The sequence below is a fragment of the Scatophagus argus genome, chromosome 16 (assembly GCF_020382885.2).
Source record: "Scatophagus argus isolate fScaArg1 chromosome 16, fScaArg1.pri, whole genome shotgun sequence".
Taxonomy (NCBI): Eukaryota; Metazoa; Chordata; class Actinopteri; family Scatophagidae; genus Scatophagus; species Scatophagus argus.
Window position 1 is genome coordinate 207,653 of NC_058508.1, and position 19,830 is coordinate 227,482.

The window sequence follows — 19,830 nt, forward strand, 5'->3', positions numbered from 1 at the left end:
GAGCAACAATGTAGCCCAGGAACGACACTGAGGGTTGATGGAAGTCACATTTCTCTGTCTTGACAAAAAGAGAGTTTTCCAGGAGCTGTTGCAAGACAGCTTTGACATGGTGAATGTGTTCCTTCATAGTCTTGGAGAAGATCAGAATATCGCCCAGGTAAACGAAAACAGAATGGTTTAACATATCACAAAGTACATCATTTACCAATGACTGGAAAACAGTTGGGGCATTAGTTAAACCAAAAGGCATAACAAAGTACTCATAATGGCCTGTGGGGGTGTTGAACGCCGTTTTCCACTCATCCTCCTGTCTCATGCGGCCCAGATGATAGGCATTATGTAGGTCCAATTTGGTGAAAACACTGCCCCCCTGGAGAAGTTCAAAAGCAGTGGTCATTAGGGGCAATGGATAATGGTTCTTTATTGTTATGTCATTGAGTCCTCTGTAGTCAATGCAGGGTCTGAGGGTTTTGTCCTTCTTTTCGACAAAAAAAATCCAGCACCAGCAGGGGATGAGGATGGTTGGATGATTCCCGCTGCCAAGGAATCATTAATATAAGTTTCCATGGCCTCCCTTTCAGGGCCAGAGAGTGAAAAGAGTCGTCCCCTATGGGGAGAGGTACCTGGTAGAAGGTCAATGGCACAGTCATAAGGCCGATGAGGACGAAGAGATGTGGCATGAGGCTTGCTAAAAATGTCGCAGAGACCATGGTATTCTGGTGGGACTTTAGAGAGATCAGGCTGGCCATAGGAAGGCATAGGAAGAGTGAGATGGAGCAGCTGCCTGTGTGAGGCAGACTTGATGACAGAAAGAACTCCAACCTCAGATTACCCCTGCTGACCAGTCTATATGTGGGTTGTGGCGGCAAAGCCATGGGAAGCCAAGGATCAGAGGAATGCGAGGTGAGGGCAGGACATGGAATTGAATGGTCTCATGATGGTTTCCAGACATCAGCAAATTGATTGGTACAGTCTGGTCAGTGAGTGACCGTCCCTAACAGATGACCGTCAAGAGCTTGGGCGGGCACAGGTTCAGGCAAAGGTAATAGCTCAATACCCAACTGGTAAGTTAGCTCTTCATCAATTATGTTAGCGTCAGCACCAGAATCGATTAATGAGGACAAAGCTTGAGCAATTTCAGGCAGAAGGAGCTTAGCTAGGAAAAGAGGACGATCAAAAACTGAGGAGGCTTTGAAAGAGGATGGACTCACCAGTATCTCCTCTCTTACTGATGAGCCCTCCCTTTTTCTGGGCACTGGGAGATAAAGTGGCCTGGCCGACCACAACACAGAGATTGGCCCTGTGACGTTGCTCCCGTTCCTCAGGAGTCATACTGGTGTGACCAACTTGCATGGGCTCAGAATTGCTGGACGAGGACTCAGCACAGGGCATGGTTTGGGGCAAATCAGAAGCAGATCCTCGTGATAAGGGGGCAGGCAACTTGGTTGAAGACCTTTGCTGTCTCTCTCTCCTGCGAGCCTGGATGCACAGATCAATGTTGGCCGTTAGGGCAATGACGTCGTCGAGGAAGGATGGAAGGGCGTGAGACACTAGTTCATCCTTGATGTAATCCGCCGGCCCATGCAGAAAGGCATCACAAAGAGCTCCCTCGTTCCATCCACTTAGACAGGTCTTAGTGCGGAAATCAAAGGAAAAGTCAAAAACGTAGTTATTCCCTTGGCGTAGACTTAAAAGACCACTAGCATCAGTAGAATGAGCCCCATGCCCGAAGACCTTGCGTAACTCTGCAGAAAAAGCTTCGAATGAAGCACAGGCTGGTGTTCTTTTATCCTACTCAGCTGAGTCAAATTATTGAAAGAATACAATGTTAAAACTGAGCGAACCTCAAATACATGGAAACCTTTATTGTAATCATTGCGCTGGTCAGAAGAGTAGCAGTACTGCAATTTACATAAGGCAGCCAGATCAGTTTATTAAGATGCAAGATTCAAAGCTTTATTATCATGTGTGCGACCACAAAAGATTATACTTTACAGTCTTAGCTTTAAGGGAAGTACCAGTATCCACTCACAGTCTCACACACACAAGACAAGACAAGACAAGATAACTTTATTTGTATAGCCCATTTTTACAAACAGTTTGTCTCAAAGGGCTTAACATAACATCGTAGCAACATCCTCTGCCCTTCGACCCTCACATCGACTGAGCAAAAACTCCCAGAAAAACCTTTAACAGGAAAAAATGGAAGAAACCTCAGGGTGAGCAACAGAGGAGGGATCCCTCACCCAGGACGGACAGACGTGAAATGGATGTTGTACATGCAGGAAAGCACACACCTCCATCAGCACCATGAGGAATCTGGGAGTTATTTTGGTCAAAATACATCCTTTAAGTTACACAATTTGGCCTTTTGGCTACTACACATATACAGTTGTTCAGTCAAATGTTTTCTCTCCTTCCATCCACTCTCAATCCCATTCTGTTCTCCCTCAGGATACAACCACCCTGCCCTCCTCAAACTGATGTCCAATCCCAACAATCTGGTAGGTCACCTTCACATACACATTCACAAATCTATTTTATGAACTTTAGCATATAAAATCAAGCTTAAGAGTATAGAAAGTCAAAGATAATTGACTTAAAAATTTTGATTTGATGATTTTTGATTGTTGTGTATGTGTGTGTGTGTGTGCGTGTCTGTATGTGTGTTTCAATTAATTGATCAGGGTTTCCTCTCTATCTTCTAGAGTACATTTGTGAACCGCCCTGCCCTGGGAATCCTGCCACCTGAGAACTTTCCAGACAAGCTCACTGAAAGTCTGCTCTCTGTTAGTGGCACGGGCACACAAACTTACAACTCAGAATTCAAATACAATCATCAAATACTATAATTTTTGTTTTTTTATTATTGTTGTATTGAAACTGTGCACAATTATATACATATATATGCTTTATTAAACAACAGTACTACAATTTGTCTTCCCTCGTGTCAGGTGGCTCCCAGTGGAATGACACGTGTCCAGACAATGGCCTGTGGATCTTGCTCCAACGAAAATGCTTACAAAGCAATGTTTTTCTGGTACAGGGTGAGTGCGTGTGCAGTGGGTTTTTGTTAACTATTCCATGGTCTAAAATAAGGTAGAAAAACAAATGCTAGGCAGGGAAAAAATTAAAATTTGAGATCAGAATTCATGATGCAACAGACAATATTTTGACTTTAAAGCCTTGGGTCAGTAGGGTATAACGGTTAGTACAACTTGGATACAACAGTTAAAGGAAATTCTACTATCACCATCATCATTATTATTATTATTTTTGTTGTCGTTATTATTGTTGTTCCTGTTTACCCACCAGTCAAAATATCTCTCATTGAGACGTGGAACAAGTAAGACAGCTAAATCAAAGCTGCATGATCTGTTCCACTACTGTTAATAAGAAGCATTTTGAATTTAGTACCATTGTGATATTAGCGGTTCTTGTAAAAAAACAGATTTATGGACCAAATTCTTATACTTTTACACTTTGAGTTACACTGAAAGCAGCAAAAAAACTATGCAAGCCAGCACCCTGGCATTTAAGAAAAAGGTAAGATAATGTAAGTGGTGTGGATGGTGATATAATATTAAAGGGGACATACAGTGGTGTGAAAAAGTGTTAGCCTCCTTCGTGAGCTCTTATTGTTTTTGTATGTTTGTCACACTTAAATATTTCAGATCAAACAAATTTAAATTTTAGACAAAGATAACACAAATAAATACAAAATGCAATTTTTAAATGAAGGTATTTAGGAAAAAAGGTAAAACTACATGGCCCTGTGTGAAAAAATTGATTGCCCCCTAAAGCAAATAACTGGTTGGGCCACCCTTAACAGCAACAACTGCAATCAAGTGTTTGCGATAACTGGCAATGAGTCTTTTACAGTGCTGTGGAGGAATTTTGGCTCATTCATCTTTGCAGAATTGTTGCCACATTGAAGGGTTTTCAAGCATGAAACGCCTTTTTAAGGTCATGCCACAGCATCTCAATCGTATTCAGGTCGGGACTTTGACTAGGCCATGTCGCGTGGACTCAGAGCCAAGGCTCAAGGCCACAGACATTGTTCAGAAAATTGTTCAGAAAAAATCTTCTCTCGAAGTCCAGTAGAATCATCAGCAGGAGACGGGATTCTGACCAGAAAACACTTTAATGTCGACAAAAAATATAACAGTACACAGTGCATACTGTGTACACATGGAGGCCTCTGAATAAAATGGCTGGAAGCTTCATCTTATATACCTTAGGGTCTGGATCTTTCCACACCTATTGTCCATCCCTTTACCATCTTCATTTTTACACCATTAAGTCATCTTTTTGTCCTGGGTCTGTTGCGGACTTTCCATAGGCTTCATTTTAATTTATCTTGCACCTGCTTGTCTATTCCTTGGCTGTTTCAGGGGTTTTCCACTTTATTTTTTAATTACTTCTGAAGCACAAATTTTTCTCTCCCCCTGGCCTGCTTCCAGTTTTAGCCTAAGTTATTGCTGGCATCAGACACCATTATTTCCAGGCCTCTTTGTTTAATATTTTTTAAAAATAATTATTTTATACAAGATTACAATGAGATGCTCTTTTCAGACTTACGGGGATTATAATGAGGTTACATAAACAGTGTTTTATTACCATAGACAGTGTTTAACTATCATAAACAGTTCACAACTACACAGTTTTTACCTTCCATAGCTTACAAGCCCTTAAACAGTTGTACCTTTTTAATACAACTGTATCTTGCTTTTCTTTCAATCATAATCAGAACGTAACATGACTACTTCATGCTATCGTAAGGCATTGCATACTACAACTCTAGCTCATCACCACTTACTTAGAAATGATACCACAGCCACTCTAAAGTCTTCATTTTGTTTTTCTTAAGCCATTCAGAGGTGGACTTGCTAGTGTGTTTTGGATCATTGTCCTGCTGCAGAACCCAAGTGCGCTTCAGCTTGAGATCACAAACAGATGACCCGACATTCTCCTTCAGGATGTTTTGGTAGATAGCAGAATTCATGGTTCCATTTACCACAGCAAGTCTTCCGGGTCCTGAGGCAGCAAAACAGCCCCATTACACTACCACCACCATATTTTACTGTTGGTGTGATGTAATAGGACACACACCTCCCAAAAAATTCAACTTTTGTCTCGTCAGTCCGCAGAGTATTTTTCCAAAAGTCTTAGGGATCATCAAGATGTTTTCTGGCAAAACTGGGACAAGCCTTCATGTTCCTTTTGCTCAGCAGTGGTTTTCATCTTGGAACTCTTTTTGGCCATTTTTGTCTCTTTCTTATGGTGAGTCATGAACACTGACCTTAACTGAGGCAAGTGAGGCCTGCAGTTCTTTGGATGTTGTTCTGGGGTTTTTTGTGACCTCTTGGATGAGTCATCGCTGCGCTCTTGGGGTAATTTTGGTTGGCCAACCACTCCTGGGAAGGTTCACCACTGTTCCATGTTTTTGTCGTTTGAGGATAATGGCTCTCACTGTGGTTCGCTGGAGTCCCAAGCTTTAGAAATGTCTTTATAACCTTTTCCAGAGTGATAGATCTCAATTACTTTGTTTCTCATTTGTCCCTGAATTTCCTTGGATCGCAGCATGCTGTCTGGCTTTTGAGGATCTTTTGGTCTACTCCACTTTGGCAGGCAGGTCCTATTTAAGTGATTTCTTGATTGAGAACAGGTGTGGCAGTAGTCAGGCCCGGCCATAAATGAATATCTACACCCACAGATCTCCCTTTGTGCAAGTTCGCAAGCTCTCAAATGCAGGACCAGCAAGCATTATGTCGAAGGTTAGAGCTAAGCATGGGAACTGCTCTGTTTTTGGTTGAATCGACTAGCATAAATTGCTTTATTGCCCTCCAGTCTCACAGGACATAAAAGCTGTGTGGATTAACTTTATTTATTGATGGCAACATCCCAACAACACTCGCCAAAAAAAAGAAAAACTGTTTGCGTTTACTAATTAGCCAATTTTTGCCCGACTGCTTCTACAATCTGGGTCAGTACAACGCTGAAGATGATCAGAAACTGCTGCTAAAGAGGGATCAATACCAACACTCCATGGTAAAACTGCAGTTAAAGGAAATTAAAGTATTTAAAAAATAATCACGCTAACAGCTGAGATAAATATCACATGTAAAGTTATCTGTTATTAGCTGCAGTCCCCCGTTAACTTTCTCATTTCAATGTAAAATGAACTTGAGTTAACCGTATATGTATGTATGAAACTATGTGTGTTTGTTTTGTAATGAGCGGAGACATAGTCTCTGAGCAAACTGAGTATAATATGGCTACAGCAGTGCAATCCCTAATTTATTTAGGATGCGACCCATTTCTCTTGCTGTGCAGGTTTTTAACCTGGAAACATCAGAGAGTAGCGATTCACTCTCATGTGATTAGTATCCCCAATAGTATTTTTTCTTGCTTCTGTAGCAACAGGATTATTGTTTCTTTATGTTTAAGCAATGATAATGCTTTAACTGTCCATTCTGTATGCTTAGTAAATAACGGCGCAGAATGAAACAACTTCATCACTATTTTGCTTACAGATGTAACTGACTGCCTGTGGTGTAAAGCTCGCATTGGCCAACTATCAAAACTATAAATACTGTAAAAATTCTAATGGAATACTTTGGATTACTTGCATAAATGGTTATGGGATATCTATTTGTTTGTTCCCCATTGTGTAGGCATTGGTTTAAATGGACCCTGTGAGATACAATGTGCAGACAGCCATTATACAGCAAGCAAAATATATATAATATAAAATAGTTGTAGCTGTCATAATAAGTAGAGGCTAATACTGAAAACTATGTAAATAATACAGAATTAATTAAAAAAGAAAAACAAATGTGCAGTGGACAGATTCACAAAGAATACAAAATCTTCTTATTTTATGCTACTGATTACACCGATGAGCTCTTGGACCTCTACCTTGAGAAGGTTTTCTCGGATCCAGCCTGTCCATAGCACCACATAGGCAGACAGAACCGCTCAGTCTGTCCGGCTGAGAAAGCCCCCACAAAGCTTCTGTACTCCAAGTTTTTGTAATAGCTTAGCAGAGTATTAATAATTTTTCAGTCAATGATGATACCCATTTATAGTATAGTTCATACTTAGTTCAGAAATATTGTTTCTGTGAAACCTTTTGTAATGGCAGATTTTTGTTAACAATATATATACCTTGGGGAACTCCGTGACTAGCTTTTGTGAGTGTGGACGATGTATCATTAACATGAACAAATTGAGATCGATCTGGTAAACAGGACTGAAACCAGCTCAGTGCAGTTCCTTTGATGCCAATTAGGTGTTCCAATCTGTGTAATCAAATAGAATGGTCAATGGTGTCAAATGCAGCCCTAAGGTCTAACAGTACAAGGATAGAGATAAGTCCCTTGTCTGATGCCATTAGGAGGTCATTTGTGACTTTGACCAATGCCGTTTCTGTGCAGTGATGAGCTCTAAAGCCAGATTGAAAATTCTCAAATAAGTTATTATTTTGAAGAAAGTCACATAACTGATTGGCGACTGTTCTTTTAAGGATCTTGGAAATAAATGGAAGGTTAGATATTGGACTATAATTACTTAAAACCTCAGGATCAAGTGTGTGTTTTTTAAGGAGAGGTTTGACTACAGCTACTTTAAAGGACTGGGGTACATAGCCTGTTATCAGGGACAGATTGATCATGTCTAATAGACAGGTGCTAAGTAAGGGTGGAGCTTCTTTGAGTAGCTTAGTAGGGATGGGGTCTAAGAGGCATGTTGTTGGCTTGGATGAATATATAAGTGAATGTAGCTGTCGAGGGTCAATAGGAGAAAAGCAGTCAAGATGATTATCTGTTTCTAAGGCACCAGTGTTTGATGGTAGGTCAGTAGCAGCTGAGTTTAGTAGGTGTTGAATTTTGTCTCTAATATTTAAAATCTTGTCGTTAAAAAAAGGGTATGAAGTCATTGCTGTTGAGGGTCACAGGCATACAAGGTTCGATAGCACTATGGCTCTCTGTCAGCCTGGCTACAGTGCTGAAGAGAAACCTGGGATTATGCTTGTTATCCTCAGTTAATTTCGAGTAATAGGCTGCTCTGGCAGTCCATTCCTATATAATCTAAGACTGTCTTGCCAGATTGAGATTCAGTAAGTTTGGAGGAACGCCATTTCCTCTCAAGTTTTTGCGCATTTTGCTTTAATTTGCAAACCTCTGTATTATACCAGGGTGCAAGTTTCTTTTAATGCTTAATGCTAATTCTTAATGTTAATGCCTTTCTTTTCTAGCGGGGCAACAGAGTCTGTCGTTGTCCTTAATGAGTTTGCAACACTGTCCACAAAATGGTCAGTTTGAGAGGGATTGTTGTAATTTTCACTATTATCAGGATATGATATTGAAGTAAATGACAATAGAACTGCTTCTTTAAATTTAGCCACAGCACTATCAGACAAGCATCTAGTGTAGGAGTTTTTACTTGGTGGTATGAAGTCAAATAGTACAAATTCAAAAGTTATTAAACAATCAGAATCAGAATCAGAATCAGAATTCCTTTATTAATCCCTGGAGGGAAATTCTTGTTTCTACAGACAATTGCACATGCAGTATTCCCGACCAAGAAAGGAGAAAAGTGCAGAGTATAAAAATAGGATAAAACAAAAACTAAAATCTCAAGTACAGGTATTTACAAAAACTGTATTCAAAATTTTTTAAGAAAATTTAAAAATACAGGTATGTACAATGTGTAAAAGTAGCCAATATGTACATTGTATATACAAGTGAGTGTGTCCGTCACAGTGCTGAGTTTAACAGTTTGATTGCGACAGGCAGGAATGATTTCCTGTGTCGCTCTGTGGTGCATCGTGGCAGTATGAGTCTGTTGCTGAACGAGCTCCTGTAGCTGATCAACACATTGTGGAGAGGGTGAGAGGGAAAGTCCAGTATAGTTCTTATTTTGGACAACATCCTCCTCTCAGACACCACTGTCAGAGAGTCCAGTTCCTCTCCCACAACATGGCTGGCCTTCTTGATGATTCTGTTGAGTCTGTTTGTGTCCCTCACCCTCAGGCAGCTGCCCCAGCAGGCAACAGCATATGTGATGGCACTGGACACCACCGACTCGTAGAACATCCTCAGCATCGTCCTGCAGATGTTGAAGGACCTCAGCCGCCTCAGAAAGTAGAGGCGGCTCTGGCCCTTTCTGTAGACCATGTTCACGTTCTTGCACCAGTCCAGTTTGTGGTCTAAGTACACCCCCAGGTATTTGTACTCCTCCACCACCTCCACAGTGTCCCCTTTGATGTTGATAGGGGTCACTGGAGCCTTAGTCCTCCTCAGGTCCACCACCAGTTCCTTGGTCTTTGTCACATTGAGCTGTAGGTGGTTTTTCCCGCTCCATGTGACAAAGTTGTCCACTACCATCCTGTACTCTCTCTCATCCCCCCCAGTAATACACCCAACCACTGCAGAGTCATCAGAAAATTTCTGAAGATGGCAGGACTCTGTGCAGTGCGTAAAGTCTGTGGTGTAAATAGTGAAGAGGAAGGGAGAGAGGACAGTCCCCTGTGGAGCCCCGGTGTTGCTGATCACTTCATCTGACAGGCAGCACTTCAGGCGTACGTACTGCGGTCTGCCCGTCAGATAGTCTGCGATCCAGGACACCAGTGGGGCATCCACCTGCATCGCTGTCAGCTTCTCAGCCAGCAGAGCCGGCCTGATGGTGTCAAACGCACTTGAGAAATCAAAGAACGTGATTCTCACAGTGCTTGCCGGCTTGTCTAGGTGAGTGTAGACTCAGGTTCAGCAGGTAGATGATGGCATCGTCCACTCCAAGGCGGGGCTGGTAGGCGAACTGAAGGGGATCCTGAAGTGGTTGGACCATGGGCCGGAGCTGTTCCACCAATGGTCAGATAGAAGAGGATTTTGTTCAAAGACTGTTAAATGTTCTACTTCAATGTCATATGTCAGAACAAGGTCAGGAGTGTGACTGAAGCAGTGAGTGGGTTCATGTACACACTGACAGAAGCCGATTGAATCTAAGAGAGAGATAAATGCTGCGCGAAGGCTATCATTACTATCATCCACGTGGATGTAGGTAAATCTCCCACAATAATAACTTTATCAGTTTAAAGGATGAGACTCGATAGGAACTCTGAAAATTCTTGTACAAATTTTTTGAGTATGGGCCAGGAGTGCGGTACACTACAACTATAAAAATTGGTTGTACTATTTTCCAGGTAGGGTGTGAGAGAGTAAGAATAAGGGTTTTTAGTGAATGGTAGTTGACTTCGGGCTTTGGATTGAATGATAGGTTTGGGTCAAAAATGGCTGCAACTCCACCTCCTTGGCCGGTGTCTCGAGGAATGTAGGTGTTAATATGACTGTGGGGAGTGGATTCATTTAAGCTGACATATTCTTCTGGCCAAAGCCAGGTTTCAGTTAAACAAGATAAATCTATATTATAGTCCAATATTAACTCATTTACTAGTACAGCTTTAGATGAGAGAGATCTAACATTTAACAGTCCACATTTAATTCTCCTATTTGTTGTAGCTATGGGGGTGTTGGTGTTGATCTTTATAAGATTAGTGTGTATAACTCCTTTTTTTGTATTTGATTTAATTAATTTAAGTCATCGGGGGACAGACACAGTCTCTATGGGATATTGGGTGGGTAACTGTAATGGAAGTTTATGTAAGTTTATCACAAAAATTGTCTGGCATTTGTTATAGCAATCTTTCTTTTAATAAAGATTTATGTGAACTGTTTTGTGCGCTTCCACTATTTATGTCATGATGGTGTGATTTGTTATATTTCCTTTCTCAATCATATTTGTATTACAATAATAACTTACTGCTTTATTCCTCTCAGATTTTAAGGACCCAGTTCGCTCTGCAGATGTTAACTGCATTCTGTAGTGACAACACATTCAAACACACGAGGCTAGGATGATCCATAATGCATTCTAGTTAGGTCTGAAGCTGTTGTAATCTTTGTGTAATCTAATAAATATAGAAAAATTAAGTGAACTAGATTGACAGAAAAGTAACAGCTGCATAATTGCAATTTAGTTTACTTAGCATTCATAATACTTATGGTATCCTCCTGCAGCAAACATTGCCAGGCTACAATGTTAAAACGCTGTGAAAGCTGGTAAACATGGTTACACTACTACACACACTGTTGGCAGGCTTCAGGTTAGAGGAGAGTTCCTGCCTCAAGTGGAGGAGTTTAAGTATCTCGGGGTCTTGTTCACGAGTAAGGGAAGATGGGAACGTGATCGGTACAGCGACAGCAGTAATGCGGTTATTGTATCGGTCCGTCGTGGTAAAGAGGGAGCTAAGCTGTAAGGTGAAGGTCTCAATTTACTAGTCAATCTACGTTCCTACGCTCACCTATGGTCATGAACTTTGGGTCATGACCGACCTGACCCGGTTCTGGATAAAATGGAAGAAGATGGATGGTGTTGGCAAAATAATAACAATTATGGATTTTGTAGTCTGTTGCACGTATTACTGCGGGTTGTCCGCAAAAATGTCATCAGTATCAGCATTGTAGATCCCATTCCCGTGAGCATATCTCTGGAACCCCTAGAGGGATTTTCATTACATTCATTCATTCCAAATGACAAGTTTTGTTTTGTATATATGTTCATTTTTCTGTTCCCAAGATAAAAACTTGATGAAATAAAAACTTAAATGTTATCTCAACAATCAAATGTTCATTTAGCTTTATCTCAGTGTGACGTCCTAACATTGCTTTTCCTGTAGAGCAAGGAGCGAGGCCAAAACACACCATCCGATGAAGACCTCAGCACCTGCATGATAAACCAGGTGGGTGAAATCCTTTATTAGTCCCCACTGTGTGACTAATAAAAGATTATCTAATCTCAAAAATCATGAGTAAATGATAGATTATTATCTATATTATACTAAACTTTTCTTTACTTCTTCTGTGTTGTCTTTCTATTTATGTTTCTCTCTCTGTCTCAGGCCCCAGGTTGTCCAGACCTCAGTATTTTGTCTTTCATGGGAGGATTCCATGGAAGAACGATGGGTACTTAACTTACATAAACACAACTAATTTCTGTTCTCCTGTGCTGCTGTGTGGTAGGGGGACCACATAGACCTCTCTCCTGTGCTAGACTTCAGATATGTGAGCGTAGCAGCTCTTTTCAGAGTTATCCTTTCATACTAGAATGATACATTTTTAAGACAGAAACTAGTAATGTGAACAACAAAATACATATAATATCTTCATGTCTATCTTTTCTTTTATAAAAGTTAGACTTACTAGATTCATGTCTAACACAGTGTTTTTGCCTTGTTAAGGTTGTTTGGCAACAACACACTCCAAATCAATCCACAAGTTGGATGTGCCTTCGTTTGATTGGCCAATCGCCCCATTCCCAAGACTGCAGTATCCACTTGACGAATTTACCAGAGAGAATGCACAGGAAGAGGCTCGCTGTCTGGAAGAGGTAAGGTGTATGTGCTGTATTTTCAGACAATACATGGCGGTGACACATATTTAAAATATATACAGTACTGTGTAAAACTTTTAGGCAGGTGTGAAAAAATACTTAAACTACGAATGGTTTCAAAAATGGAAGTGTTAATAGTTCATTTTCATCAATTAACAAAATGTAGAAAATGAACAGAAGAGAAATATAAATTCAAATCAGTATTCGGTGTGACCACCCTTTGCCTTAAAGGCTTCACAACTCTCTATAAAATAATACAGGTAACTGACATGTTGTATTGTCACATAAATTTGTTATATCCAGTGTTGCCTGAACACGTTCAATGAACAATCGTTCATGAACTCGTTCATATTTTGGGCAAACGTGAACTGAACGTGCTGTATTTCCACTTGGTGAACATTACTGTAAATGGCGCTCTCTCATAATATAACTTCGTTCAAGAGCGCACCAGATTTCCATAGAGCCTTTCACGTGAAAACCCACGCTAAACACACTGTATACAGCCCTTAATACATTCATTCATTCATACATGTGGAACATCATCAAACTCAAAATGGAGAACCACAAGCCCAAAAAAAAAAAAGAAAATTTGTTTGAATATTTGCAACAGGAATGGGCTGCTGTGACAGCAGAATAATCAGAAGCTGGTGGAGAGCATGCCAAGAAGCATGGCTGCAGTCATCAAAAATAATGATTATGCAATCAAGTACTAACTACTGTGTGTATCTTGTGATTAACAGACAGAAAAGAAAACATGGAATGCCTAAAAGCACTGTTTTGGGCAGTACAATGCCATTGCTATTGATGTAAGAAATTAAGTGATTTTGGTTATTATCAAGAAAACCATGGAAAATGACTAGATAACAGCTCTTAAATTAAACTCTTATGAGCCTTTTTTGTTGTTATCATTATATTTATATTATAATTGATTATATTATCATTATATATATATATATATATATATATATATATTTAACAAATGTACCTTTAGTTGTACCAGGCATTAAAATGAACAAGAAATTGAAGAAAACAAGGGGGGTCTAATAATTTTTTCCATGACTGCATATAGCGGAAAAACCACTCAACCTGGCAACAGCTGTCATAGCTGTAGCACTAACGAATATGTTATCAAAATATGGAGCATGGACGACGGCAGCACTAGCTCGGACAGCTCAGATTCTACGGCATTTGACTTTTTTAAAGAATTTTATGCAAATGTCAGTGCTAACCCAGATGGTAAAAATGATCAGTGAAACTGAAAGTGAATATGAGATTCAGTCCACTAAAGTGGATTGAATTGGTGGGTTAGGGAAATGCAAATGTAAACCCTGGTTGGATAAGGATTCAAAATTGTATACGAAGATGAATCTGACAGATAGTTTCAGTGTTAAAACTGATAAAATAGTTACTGTCTAAAATAATTACTGTCTGTGGTCTGTGGCAATAATTTTGACAAAGGATAGCTTGCAGATGCGTATTGAAGAAAAAAAGAAACTATGAACTAGTTCATTTTTGGAACCTTGAACGTAGTTCAAAATTTTCAATTATGAACTACGAAATGAACAGATTATTTAGAAATTTGTGAACTGAACTTTGAACTAGTTCATGTAGAAAGTGAACGTTCCCAACACTGGTTGTACCTGCTTTTGTTTGGTAAAGTAAAATATGCCAGATAAAGCTGGTTGTACAACTTATCTTCAGTTAATGTTATTTGTAGCTCTTTCCAGTTGCAGAGCACTTTGTTTTCTGTGGAAACTGTAAAGTTTAAGAATTTCTTTCATTATTAAAGTACAATTTTACATTAAAGGCAAGTTAATTTTGTTTGTATATGCTGTCAATTATAGTTCTTAGAAAGAAAAAATCAGAACTGGCAAAAATCAGTAGGTCACACTTACAAAAACATTGGAAATTTGGAAAATCAGGCCAAAAAATTGCAATTAGTGCACCTGTGGCTGTCAGACCTCAACCAAGGAGACACTCAGTGCTTAATATTAATCTTTTGTTTTAATCTTAATATTAATCCTTTGTATTAAGATTTTGTTTTATTTGTCTTTTTAGTAATGTTGTTCTCATGTTGTTAACTACTTTACTGCCTGTACAACATCCATTGCACGTCTGCCTGTCCTGGGTGAGGGATCCCTTCTCTGTTGCTCACCCTGAGGTTTCTTCTATTTTTTCCTGTTAAAGGTTTTTCTGGGAGTTTTTCCTTAGTCGATGTGAGGGTCGAAGGGCAGAGGATGTTGATATGATGTTAAGTAAAGACCTTTGAGACAAAGTGCTTGTAAAAATGGTCTATACAGATAAAGTTGTCTTGTCTAGTTGTCTTGTCTTAATACAAAACTGACAGTTCAAATAATGAATTTTGGTTTTTATGAGTACTGTACCATCCATGTAAAGAAACCCAAGTAATGTCTCTTGCTTCTAATAGACAGTCATTGTGATTGTCCATTACAGTTGAGTTATCCCAATAATCTGGCCAGTGCATTGCTCTCAGCTAGGCTACAGACATGGGTCAGCCTGAGAACTAGAAAGTTTGATGGTGAGTCCGTAGTGTAGAGCAGGGGTGCCCACACTTTTTTGGTGTGCAAGCCATTTTTAAAATGGCCAATTCAAAATGATCTACCCACAATAAACTTACTTGGTTCAGCAAGGGCTGAGTGTGACCTATGGACTGCCACTTGATGATCATTGCTTTAAGGGACTGCCACTTGACGACCATTGCTTTAAGATAATCCTATCCAATAATTGGTCATTTTTGTCTTTGAGACTGACAGCTTTTGAGCGCCATGGCTCCTCAAGCATACTATGAATAGAAAGGATAAAAGAAGAATAACAGTCCGAGCACTATCTACTATCTTTGTGTCATGAAAATGTCCAAATGTCAATTTCACAGACATGTTGCAACTTACTGCTTTTGCTGTACCGTTACAATGTGATTCCCATGTGATTCCCATGTGAAATTGCAGGACTATCAGCATCACTTGCTTCATTGTTGACATCTACCCAATGCTTGTTGTAATAATCATTGTGCTGACATCATCAGGGAAACAAACAGTGTCTGGTTTATATGCTTTAGCCTACTCACAGGTGTCATTATCATATCTCAGCAGCAGGATGCATACAGATAACAAAGTTTGTATGTTACAATCTTTTACTGATTCATTAATGATCTAATGATGATGTATTTAGTTTGTCTGGCCAGCTGTTCAGAATCATATACATATACATATACAGTTTGTAGCAATATGCAATGGTTGTTTCACGTAAGCATTTTTCTTTATTATTTCATTAATTTGACCAATTTTATGGCTACTAACATACCTCTGAGAAAATAGTGTGTGTGTCGTTATCTCCAGGTGGAGGACCTAATTGTGAAGTGGAGGCAAAAAGGGAAGCCTGTGGCAGGGATTGTAATTGAACCAATCCAGGCTGAAGGCGGAGATAACCATGCCTCCCCAGAGTTCTTCAGAAGCCTCCGCAACATTGCACGCAAGGTAACAGTTCAAGGCAGTTACCATGGAGTCTGTATGGTTACCCACAGCTTCTCTGCTGGGGTATGGCGACAGCACCACACATAGAGTTCAGTAATACTAGAAATGATATTAGTGATGTAAATTTGTTGAACATGTGCAGTACTTTCCTGTAAATAAACGGTTTTTAAATTCAAGTCATTGCCTAGCACAGGGGTTGGCAACCCGTGGCTCTGGAGCCGCATGCGAATCTTTCATCATCTTTCATGCTCACTTGCTCACTACAAAACTGCATTAATGCGCGATAAAATAAAAAATAATAATTGACAGCATTAATTAATTTAAGCATTGACTTGCCCAGCCCTAATGCGATAACACGTTAATGTTGCCACAGCCCTACATATTTATATATATTTATTTATTTTTATTTATTTATTTTATTTGAAAATAAATGTATAAGTGCCAGTGTCTTTTTCTCTCAAAGTACAAAAGAATTAGGTGTTTTGCGCTGTTAAAAATGGAAAATAAAAATGTGTCTGTTTATTGATTTCATAAAAGTAACATATTATAGTTCTCATATATAAAGCATAAGTTTAAGGAAACTATATGTGTATGTGTTACTTTCATTTTAGTGGTCAAATAGGTTTTGTGGCTCCGAATGGGTTTTAATTTGGTGGGAAACGGGCAAAATGGCTTTTTTCATGCTAAAGGTTGCTGACCCCTGGCCTAGCAGGTTAACAGAATGCTGATGAAGACTATCACCAGTAGTTAAATCTCTTTATTTTGCAAATCCTGTCATAGCATAGCAATTTTTTAATTTATATATTTACATCAATAGACTGCGGGAATATTTTGAGCTTGCTGAACACTGGGGACATCAAATATCACCACTAACAACATCTTACTATGGAGTAATAATTGGTTAATCAGTACTGGATTGGGCTGCATCATGTAAAACAACTTTTTCGTTTTTTTTTCGTTTGTCCTTCTTTTTCCGCAGCTAAACGAAATGCCATTGTACAATCTACATTTTTCTGCACTTCATTATAGTTAAATTACATGCTTGGATGCTTCCCCCTCCACTTTAAAGTCTCTTGTCTCTGTGTATGACAGTGCACTGCATGTCATCACATTTGACATATTTCTCACTCACCATTGCACCTTATATGAAAATGTGGAATGGTCCTCTTAGAAAACAGAATGAGCAGCATTGTATGTAGTTTATTTATACGGCTCTGTTACAAAAACTACGCAGATACCTTTGCTCTCTGGTTGAATTTAAATGTGGTACTTACAGTGTCAGGTCAGAGGACATTTAAACATTAGTTATATTAGTTATACTCTCCTGTTCACAGTGAACTTGGCAAAGTGAGCTTGTATAGTAAGCTGCAAACAAGTGGAATGAACTCCAAAAATGATAAACTTAAAATCTCTTATTTCATTTGAACATTTTACGGTTGTATTTGCAAATTTGCAATCTCACTTGTAATTGTTTTGTTTTGTTTTTTTATTGTGATAATGTACTGTATGTATGTGTGTGAACTGTCTGTGTGTCTGTCCATGCTTGAATTGTATGTTAGGATTTTTAACATAGGTCAGATAGAGATCCTAATCTCAATCAGACTATGTGCTTAAATAAGGGATTACATAAGAAAATGCTTTATCCCCCCAGCATGGCTGTGCTTTCCATGTTGATGAAGTCCAAACTGGTGGAGGGACCACAGGAAAGTTCTGGGCTCATGAGCACTGGGGCATGGATGATCCTGCTGACATTGTCTCTTTTAGCAAAAAGCTTCTGACTGGTGGCTACTACTACAGGGATGAGTTACAGGCTGATAAGGTTTGGTTCTTTTGTGCGTTCTATAAAAAGAAATTCGATTCACACATTGATCTTATTACAGTATGAATTTAATGGGTAAACCATGCAATATACTGATGATCTAGCTATTTGCTTCTTAATTTATATGTGTGCCGTGACCTAAAACAACATACCTCTATCAGCATTATGGGTGTATTTTGAACCCTAGGTTTTTGTGTATTTACATGCTGTCAAACATACATAGTGTCTTTAAAACTTGTGTTATTGAGACAAAAATTAAAGTCAATTCAGTAGTGTTGTAGAGTTGTCTATGAAGATTCTCAGTCTTCCGGGTCACAGCATATCTGAAAGCTTACCTAAAGGCTTCTGGACTTGCTTGAGGGTCTTGCAAGTCTTGAAGGGTCTGAAGATGCCTCTCATCCAAAAAACCTCTTCAATTTTAAACTGAGAGGTGAAAAGTCTTCAGGTACCTCAACAAGTCTAGTTGCCTTTGGATATGTCAGATGTGCTGTACTGTTATGTCACTGTCATTCATATGATCATTGCCATTTGTTACTTACAGGTGTATTTGCTGTTTTTTTTTTTTGTTTTTTCTTTTTGCTTCTTTTTAGCCATACCGGATCTTTAACACATGGATGGGTGACCCATCAAAGAACTTGTTCTTGGCTGAGGTTCTCAATGTTATTCGCAGAGAAAACCTTCTGGAGGAGGTGTCCCGTTCTGGGAAAGCTTTGCTAAATGGCCTTTATGAGCTACAGGTAATGTGTTTGTGTGTGTGGGTTTGCATGTGTAAAGGTGCACTTTGTTTTATTATGTTTTAATTTTTAGAACTTGTTATTCATTTTGGGATATCATTTGCCGAGGTTCAGACCACCCAAATTTAAGTCACTTCAGCTAAGAATGAATATAGCAGCATGAGAAATAAAATGTGTACTGTATAGATATTGTACGTGCTTTCTTGCACCTCGTCACCTCATGTTGACTCAATGTTCTAGGTTGATTTTGTTATGGCAAGTTTTCAGCTTTTACAACTTCAAGAAATACTTGATCTCTGATGTCTTCAGTCTTCATAAACTCATAAAGTGTTGTGTAATATGATATTTTATAAAACGAGACAGTATAACTTTATTTACCCTCATTTGGGATGCCTCCCAAAAACCTGTGTTGAACTGGAACTGGTTCTAAATGAATAAATACTTGAAGAAACCAGAGAGTGTAATTAGAGTGTATTAGATAATCTATGGTCATGGTTGCAGCCTTGACTCTTTTGACTGCACTACCAACATCTCAGCAGCATACATTCCTTTAAACTTTAATCAGCGTTTTAATGTCAAGAATATTATTAATTTTATTTAGAAATATAGATTTGTTTTCAGGGATATAATATAGTTACATCAACTTGTTTCCAGTTTAGAATATTTACTAATAAAAAAATATAAACAAAATCTAATCCTGTTTCCATTTTGTTGATTTTTTTCTTGTACAGCAATAAAAATGAGTAGTAAAACCGAGTAGTAATACTATTGATACCTACCATAACCCTCAGAGATTTTGTCAAGCTGTTTTTACTGCAGTAGCTATCCCCATAATAACTGTGTGTGTTATACCATTGTTTCCTAAGCTGTAAATCATAGATCAGAGTTGATGTACAACAGTATTGAAATTATATGTTCTCAATCATGAATGGGCTTTATGGAATTTACATGGAGCATGTTTGACATGGACTTGACCTAAATGTTTGTGAACATGAACTACATGTATCTGATCCCCAGGCTCAGTACCCTTCTATATTGAGCCGTGCGCGAGGACAGGGGACTTTCTGTGCCATTGACATTTGCGATGATGCAACACGCAACAGCATCCTGCTCAAGGCCAGAGACAAAGGTATGAAGCAGGCTACATCACCCTTTGTACCACACAATAATGTAATTATTTTGTGAATATGTGATAATTGTATATAATTGTATAATTATATAATTTGTGCAATTGTATAATTGTAATATAATTTCCATTTAACCATATCCAAAATTAAACTTAATGTGAGGAAATAATGTATCTCCTGATATAATATTGTATTAACATTGTACTGAT

General features: G+C 38.9%; 1 protein-coding gene across 1 annotated transcript in view; it reads left to right on the forward strand.

Moving 5' to 3' along the window:
• abat (4-aminobutyrate aminotransferase) overlaps window positions 1-19,830 on the forward strand; it is a 61,399-nt gene that overhangs the window by 39,653 nt on the left and 1,916 nt on the right. The window contains exons 6-15 of the mRNA XM_046414789.1: window positions 2,455-2,504; window positions 2,709-2,789; window positions 2,955-3,047; window positions 11,738-11,800; window positions 11,960-12,023; window positions 12,299-12,447; window positions 15,807-15,944; window positions 17,593-17,760; window positions 18,351-18,497; window positions 19,512-19,623. Of these exons, the coding sequence (XP_046270745.1) occupies window positions 2,455-2,504; window positions 2,709-2,789; window positions 2,955-3,047; window positions 11,738-11,800; window positions 11,960-12,023; window positions 12,299-12,447; window positions 15,807-15,944; window positions 17,593-17,760; window positions 18,351-18,497; window positions 19,512-19,623 (1,065 nt within the window). The remainder of the gene's footprint in view (window positions 1-2,454; window positions 2,505-2,708; window positions 2,790-2,954; window positions 3,048-11,737; window positions 11,801-11,959; window positions 12,024-12,298; window positions 12,448-15,806; window positions 15,945-17,592; window positions 17,761-18,350; window positions 18,498-19,511; window positions 19,624-19,830) is intronic.